Source organism: Hippopotamus amphibius, chromosome 7 (assembly GCF_030028045.1).
Source record: "Hippopotamus amphibius kiboko isolate mHipAmp2 chromosome 7, mHipAmp2.hap2, whole genome shotgun sequence".
In the NCBI taxonomy this organism is placed as follows: Eukaryota; Metazoa; Chordata; class Mammalia; order Artiodactyla; family Hippopotamidae; genus Hippopotamus; species Hippopotamus amphibius.
Window position 1 is genome coordinate 129,586,934 of NC_080192.1, and position 8,444 is coordinate 129,595,377.

The 8,444-nt window shown below is 49.9% G+C and overlaps 1 protein-coding gene across 1 annotated transcript in view; it reads right to left on the reverse strand.

The window, feature by feature from the left end:
* Positions 1-5,886, reverse strand: part of EFR3B (EFR3 homolog B) — an 88,068-nt gene extending 82,182 nt beyond the window's left edge. Inside the window, exon 1 of the mRNA XM_057743431.1 lies at positions 5,775-5,886. Coding sequence (XP_057599414.1) covers positions 5,775-5,781 — 7 coding nt within the window. The 5' untranslated portion in view covers positions 5,782-5,886. The remainder of the gene's footprint in view (positions 1-5,774) is intronic.
* Between the last annotated feature and the right edge of the window lie 2,558 nt (positions 5,887-8,444).

Genomic DNA, 8,444 nt, shown 5'->3' on the forward strand with positions numbered 1-8,444 from the left:
TGACTTTTCTTTCCCCACCTCTTTGCACTCACACTGGTGTGTCTATCCAGCACCACCTCCTGCCCCCGACCACCTCCACCCTGCTGTCCTCTGAAGCCCTCCTAATGGCTCCACCTTCCAGTGGTCTCTTCCATGTCAAAATATTGCTGGCTGACCATTTGACAAGTAAGTCCATTCCACCTTGCAAAACTGTGTAATTTTACTGAACCTGTCTCTGTATCATTTAATTTTTTGCAGGCTTTAGAACTCATTTGCCCACTGAAACTGGAATCTTCTTGATGGAAGGAATTTTTATACATTTTTTTATCCCCCATGATACCCTGTGTAGTATCATATATAGTTGACACTCCACAAATACTTGATAGTTTATGTCTATTTCCCTTCAAAATACAAAGCATAAAGTGAATGACAGGCACATGGTTAAGTCCTCAATAAATAAACCAGTTATACTCATGTGACAATTCACTAAGATGCAAAAGGTTACAAAACATAGGAAGTGTTTAACTTCACTAGTAATAAAGAATACAAGTCAAAATGATATCATGTTTCTTATCAAATTAGCAAAGATTAGGAAAAGAATCTCAATCTTTACTGCTTTTGAGAGTGCAATGAGATAGGTACTCTCATAATTGCTGGTGAAATCAATACAAATTGAAAACAATTTGACAATATGTAACAAATCTTTAAAACGTTTATATACCTTGATCAACCCATTTGGAGGGCTAGGGAAATATTCCAAAGTTCAGAGAAAGCTCTGGGCACCAGGTACTCCTCCCAGGGTTTTAACACTGAATCTTTATGAACAACTTAAATGTACAATAAGGAAATTATATGTCCATTCATTGGACTGTTACATAGCATTAAAATGGCATTAAAAATGGCAGCCAGTGATTTTGTGTTAACTTGGGGGTAAGGGAATGCTTATATCCTAATGCTAAGTAGGAAAAAGAGTATCAAATTATGGGAAATGAATAATTCTAACCACATAAACAAATGCATGGAAGATATTAAAACAGTAAAAGCAGTTATACTTGTTTATAGTTTACTGTGTTTTCCAGATTTTCTGGAAGGATTGGATGACTACCGGGGGCAAAAAAGATGCTTTTCTTTTTTTTTTCTCGGCCCCTGCACCTTCACTTGCAAGATCTTAGTTCCCTGACCAGGGATCGAACCCAGGCCCCCTGCAGTAGAAGCAGAGTCCAAACCACTGGACCACCAGGTAATTTCCAAAACAAGCTTTTCAGAGTAGATTTATCTTTTGTTTATACCATGAACACTATCACAAGCACTGTTATTAAGCTTATGAGACATAAGTTTTTATTTTTATTTTTGCCCCTTTTTTTAAAAAAAATTAAGAAACAGAGAGAAGAGAGAAAGTTGAAGAAAGGGAAGGAGAACGTGGGGGCAGCTCTCTTATCCTGTTTAATCCCTGCCACGAGGTGGGCACTGTCATCTTGTAGAGACAGGAAACAGGCTCAGAAAGTCAGGTCCAACGTTACCTAAGGGGCAGAGCCACCATCACAACCAGGGTAACATGCCAGGAGCAGGCAAGGAAGAAGAAAGAAAGGACAAAAGCAGGTGAGCACAAAATCTTAGGGGTCATTTATCTAACACTAGGAAAGGTCGGTTCTAGTGGGTAGGATTGTGGAGGGTTTTCTCCCCTACTCCTTTTTCCAGATTTTCCATAAGGTGATATTAACTCTTTGTTTTTATTTATGTGCAAGAAGAAAACTGCAACCGTCTGAAATCACCGAACTGTGAGCAGCAAGAGAGAAGACAGGCTCCACTCAGCCGGCTCCCCCCTCAAAAGGAAGAAAGGAGTCAGGAGAAGAAGGGAGGGGGTGGAGCGACAGGCCACACAGCCCCCACCTGAACAAGCCGTACGCTGCCCCCCGGGGCTGCCTCAGGATCTGGGGGACGAGGTTGGAGTGTGTGTGTGTGGTGTGTGTGGGGGTGTGTGTGGTGTGTGTGGGGGTGTGTGTGCTGTGGGAGCCTCCTGTGATGAGGAGTGGCAGGATCGGCGGAGCTGTCTGCCAAGGTGAGCCTCTGTCGCAGGTGGAGTTGGCCCCACCCTGCACGTCTCCCTGCCATCCACAAGTCACCCAGGTGCGCTCTGTAACGCACATTTACAGAAAGTTGTGCACCGTCGCTGTTTTCCCTGCAGTCAGCTTTCTCAATCACAAAGCATGAAGAAAGGCCTGTGTTGGGGATGAAGCAGAACCTAGAGGGGAGGAGGGATTCATCAGAGCAGCTTTTGTTTTAGGGAGATCGGGCTACACAGACAGCGGTTCTGGGGAAAGGCTTCCCAATCGTCTTCATGGCCAGCTGCCCTGATTGCAGAGCGTAGCATTTCTCTTTAAGAACTTCAGTGGGGTGTACCCCCCAAAAAATAATAAATAAATTAAAAAAAAAAAAAAAAAAGAACCTCGGTGGATAAGTGGGATGCTCCCAGGCAGGACCACCATGGCTCCATCCCAGGGGAGAGGGATAGGGAAACTTTTAATTATGTAATTCTCACACATACACACACAGAAACCCTAATGGGAATCCATTTTTGCAGAGGATTTGCCCACAATCTTCCTACCTCAGTACAAAGGGCTTTTATCGTTTCTCAGATTCCTCATCAGTCTGTGTTCATTGGTAGAAAAAGAGTGTGGGGAGTCACCTGTGACCTTTCGGAGAGCCATATCCAGAAAGCGACTGGGGTTTAGGAATGAGTGAGCGGTGAGGAGCAGCCGGGGTGAGTTTGGTGAAGGGAAGGGGAAGTAGTTCAGTTGCTTGAGTGGCTAGCTAGGTCAAGGTGACTTGTGTGTTAAGCTGGAGTGGGAGGTTATACAAACAGGTATCTTTAGGAGCCGGCAGAGAGAAAGGGAGACGAGCAAAGGCCTGCGAGGACCTGAAGGGCACAGGCTCTTGAGCAATTCGTCTTGTGAGTGCAGAATGTCTTATAAAGCACTGTCACATCCAGGGTCCACACATGAGGCTCACACAGACCTGGAAGGTAGATGGGCCTCTCGCCATTTTATACAGAGATACCATTCTGAGAGACAAACCCACTTGTCTAAGGTGAGACAGCCATGAACTGACTCTGGGTTGAGATGGGCTGACCCCAGGTCTAGGATTCTTTCTGTCCCAGATGGCACTGTGTCCTCTAGTAAAGACAAGGGCCCTTATTCTCCCATAAATGGAAGGAAAAAGATGGCGGAAACTAAGGACACACGGAGACTGAGTTGTCGGGGACAGAGGTAAGTGAGGAGAAGACGAGAGGCAAGACGAAGATCTGTCTATCATCTCCATGCAGCTGAGAGGCAGCAATGGGAGTGAGATTAGGCACTGATAATGGATCCAGTAACCAGGGTGGATGGTCAAGGGACACTTTTACCTAAAGCTCTTAGGTGACTGTTGGCTCTACACAGGGGCCTCACTGCCCATAAGTTAATAAAATCCCTGGTGGCATTTTCCCAATGAGCATTTACCCAGGGACTCAGGGGAGGGGAGGCGCGCTGGACTAGGAAGCCCTCATTTTCATTTTTCCCTTTTCCATCTAACTGTGTCATCTTGGATAAATCACTTGGAAAATAAGAATCAAATATAAGAAGTCTATGATTCTATGCCTTCCCAACTTTCCTATCCACATCTTTTTTCATCACTCGATTGCCTCTGAGGAGAGTATGATTATAAGTATGACATGGACCCTCTCTTTTCATGAAAGTCAAAAAAATACTAAAATCCAGGCCAACAAGCCCTCCCCTTGGAAACTGGGCACCTCTCACACCTCCTAAGAGAAGGCTTTGCACTAAGCAAGACTCAATAATCATCTCCCAACCAGCACTGGCGTGACTTTGCTGCAGGCAACTGCCCAGAGGATTCCTTCATTACAATCTTTCTATGAATGATTCAGGGGTAAGTACCATCTCTGTTTGCATTTGGAGGAATAAGAACATATTATAAAAGAGAACTGAAAATCTGTGGTGTATCCAAAAATAGCACAGAGATATGCCAGCTTCCCGGTTCACCTTTCTGTACCATCCAACTCTTCCTTGACTTGCTTCACACAACAGAGGCAGAATGGGACCCCCAACGCTCAGGTATCCTGGGATCAGTTATCAAACTGTCTTGGACTAAATGCCGTGAGGTGACCCAGCAGAACTAGGGTTCCTAATTCTTACCCATTCTGATGGGCCTTGTCCTAACTCCTTCCCCACTGCAGGTGCCCCTGCAGTCACATGCTTTTGTCAAGTGATCTGCAGCTTTAGGCTGCTCACTCTGCAGAAAAGAATGGGGGAAAGACAGAGAGTAAGAAAATATCACTTTCTCCTGGGAACCTCACAACCTCCTAGCTTATAAAACACAACCGCCTTGCTACCTTCCTGCAGAGTCCCCACTGGCCAGCAGCGCACCCTCTGAAGTCAGTCCCCTCCCACCCCACTCCCCCACCTTGGTCCATCCAAGAGAAATGATACTTGCTGAAGGCACCTACTGTTGTCCCAGCCTGGTTCAGAAATGCACACGTGTGACCAATGGGGCAGGAAACGAGGCTGATTGAAAGGTTGAGTATCTCTCTAAATAATGAGGCACACCGACTGCTGAGCTTTTGCACTATGCCTCCAACAAACTTTGTGACTCACAGTGCTTGCAGAGTGAGGAGGGTGAGCGGCCCTGGCGATGGGTTAAATCGGGAATGTGCTTTTCTTCCGACACTCACCCCTCCGGTGCCACCTGAGCCCCTACCTGGCCGGGGGGGGTGGGTGGGAGCTGAGCATAGCTCCAGCTCTTTTGCTGGCCCTAAATAGCTGCCAGAGCCTGAGTTCTGATGGACGTAGGTCCATGGGGATCCTCTCTCTCCTTCTCTCTGTCTGTGTCTCTCTCTCATACACACACACACCAGCTCAGAGCACCGGAGCTATGTAACGCAGCTGATTTCTAAACTGGTCTGGGTCTCCAGTCCTCTCTTCCTCAGAGCTGCAATCTGGGACCCAGAGTGCTCTTTTCTTCACCCACACTGCCTCCAAAACAAGAGGAATTCCTGGAAAATTTTAAAGCAGAACAGGGCATCAAGAGGGTCTGGCTAACTGTTGCACATCAGTTGGCATGGCTGTGGAAGGGGCCAAGAGAGGTCAGGGGACAACCAGAGGTGGCCACCAGAGCTGCCTGGCCCCCTCCGGCAGCATCCCTCCCCTTCATCACTGAGGAGGACATTAACTGCAAGTTCGGGAGCTTGGGTCCCACGGGCGGCAAGGGCAGGCAGAGGCCAGGTCCATCCAGGGGCGGCGAGACCAGGCTCCCAGAACTGGCTCGCTGGCCAAGCACTCTGCACCGCGGGCGCCGCCTCCCACATCCTCCGAGCCCGCACAAGGCAGGCAGCGAGCGTCTCCCGGCAATCCCGGACCGGCTTCCCGCATAAAACTCCCCAGCACAACCTGCTTTTGTTAATTCTGCAAATGCTGTCACAACACCCCCTGTCTACTCGGCTCCAGGGAAGACTCGCTTTCCCCAGAACCCGGCTGCTTCGGATCCCCCGAGCCCTCCGCACCCCGACGGACCACCGCCCACCGGCCCCAGCTCCCTCAAACGAGTGACCCGAAGAACCCCGAGGACCCTAGGATCCCCGGTCCCGAGCATCTTTGTCCTCCTAACACAGACACGCACATAGAGCGACAGAAAGAGCCCAGCCGGGCACCGAGTCTGCGCCCCCTCGCCTCGCCGGGGCCCCACGGGGGGACAATGGTCCGCGTCCTGCAAGTTTGCGAGCTCGGAGGCAGAGCCCTCCTTACCGTACATCTTGGCCGGGCTAGCGCCTCCCGGGAGGCCGCGTCGCCTGCAGCCAGCCCCCGGCGGCGCCGGCCTTTCATTCACAGCCGGGCTGGCGGATGGCGGCGGCCAGCAGAGGCCCGGGCGGGGCGCGAGCGCGAGCAGGAGCGCGAGCGGGGGCGGGACGCGGGAGGGCAGGGGCCGGGAGCCGCGCGCCCATTCAGCAGCCGGGGCTGAGCGCGGCCGGCCTCCGATCGGGTTTCTGGGCAGAGCTGCGCCGAGAGGGGCGGGGACTATGCTAATACGGTCCCTCCCCCCCGGGCTCCGTCGCTGCCCCGCCGCTCCGCCCACGCTCCGCCTAGCCCCCCTGCAATCCCCACCTTCCGAGAAACCCGAATCCCTAGAAGCACCTTTCCCAGCCTGTCGCCCACAGGTGCTGGGTGGCGCGTTTTCCAGCGGCAGCGTCCCCCAGGGGAAGTGACCCACCCCGCTTCGGTTGGAATGCTCAGGCCAACAGCTGAGATCGCCCACAACCCGCAGGCCCCAAGGGTCAGCAAGGATGCTGGAAGCTGCAGACGTCGCCCCTCCCCCAAATTTATCCAAAATACATTGGCTGAGCCAGGGGGTGCCAGGAAGAGGAATTGGGGGGTATAACCTTCCGCCCTCCCTTGGCCCCCTTAATAAGCCCCATTCCTTAATTAAGCCCTCAGTTATGGCCCTCCCAGCCACTCCCCTGCCAAGTACTAGCCTCCAAAGCACGTCCTTCCTGGGCCAGGTACACAGGAAACGCAGCGCTGCAGGAAGTCAGCTTGCTTTTCCTTTCCCAGATTCACACGTGTAATTCACATGCTTTGTGGCCAGGATCCTCTCTGCCTGTGTCCCAGGGCCGACTTCACCCTCTGGGACAGTGTGAGAAACAACACAGAGGGGCAGAAGTCTCATGCCCATAGCCTGAAGACATCTTCTGGCCCAGGTCAGGGCCTCCCTAAGGCTTCTCACCCAGCCTCCTCTACATTTCGCATTTACCCCATTGTTGAGGGGTTCTGTCCTCAAAATATTCTACTAGTAGAAGTTAAGGAGGAGAGAACCTTAAAGATGGTGTCATGTCTTTCATTTTAATGAAGAGGAAACAGGCTGTGAGAGGTTAGTTTGTGTCCTTTTCCTAGATATACTGAGCTGTGTGTCCATAGGCCGGTTATCTCCCTCTCTGAACCTCAGCTTACTGCAGGACTGTTGGGAAATCTATACAAAACCTACATGAAACTACACAGTGGGCACTCACATTTCCTTCCTCACCCAAGGTAGGGACAGAGCCAGAGAGAGAATCCAGGCCACTGGACTTTTGCAACAGGGCTCTCTGTTGTACCCCAAACCCTTGTTTCCCATTTATCTCTGGCCTCACCACCTCTCCCACCCCCTTGACGTTTCCAAGTTTTGTTCCTGTGCCTTTACTTCTTTACCTCTCTTAGCAGCACGTGCAAGTCCTGAAGATCCCATAGGAAATTCTGGGAAGTTTCCTGGAGCTCACATTTAACCTAGACCCTCAGACGGTTCACAAAGAAGTGCTGTTTTCTATTGTCCGGTTCTAGGACCAGGTCAGGTGACTTTGAGATTTGCCGAGAGTCACTTTTGCCCTTGAACCAGGGCAGAAGGGAAAATTTGGAGTCTAGCTTGTTCTAGACACCCAGAGATACCCCTACCCGTGCAATCTGTGCAACACAAAATAGACTCGTTAAACACTGGTGTCTGCGGCACAGTGGGAAATGCAGTGTCTATCTTCACAGAGTGAAGACATTTAGACATTCAGAGTGCTGATAGGCTAATTCCTTTTTTATATGTATTATTTATTATTTATTTATTATTTATTTATTTTTGGCTGTGTTGGGTCTTAGTTGCAGTTCGTGGGCTCTTTGTTGTGGCATGCGGGCTTCTATCTAGTTCTGGTGTGCAGGCTTCTCTCTAGTTGTGGCACACAGGCTCCAGGGCGTGTGGGCTCTGTAGTTGTGGAGCGCAGGCTTAATTGCCCCACGACATATGGGATCTTAGTTCCCTGACCAGGGATCAAACCCGCATCCCCTGCATTGGAAGGTGGATCTTTACCACTGGACCACCAAGGAAGTCCCCTAAGTCCTCCTTTTTATCAAATATTTACTGATCACTCTATATTATGTGGTATACAGTGTGGAAGGTGCTCAGGAGAGGGGAGACGTGCAAAAATGATAATAAAATGTAATAGTTACTATAGTGGAGACCCATAGAAGCAGAATAGAGCTTTTTCTTTTAAGGAAAAAAACATTCAAGATGGGCTTTGAAGAATGGGCAGGATTTCTAGATGTGGAGATAATGTAAATAATTCCAGCCAGAGGGACTACAGTTTGCAAAGGTCAGGATGGTAGAGGGGAGAGAATATGTGAGGCATAGCCTGGAGTCTCATCTGGCTGGAACAGAGTGGAGGACGGGGAGCAGAAGCAGGAAGAGAGGGGAATTCCCTGGTGGTCCAATGGTTAGGACTCTGCTTTCTCACTAACGAGGGCACAGGTTTAGTCCCAGGTTGGGGAACTATAATCCCACAAGCCGCATGGTAAAGTAGGAAGGGAGGCTGGAAAGGTAGTCTGGGGCCATGTCGGGAAGACCTTGAGCACCCAATCCAAAAGCTTTCTTGTTAGTTTTAGGGCTACCAGATTTAGCAAATA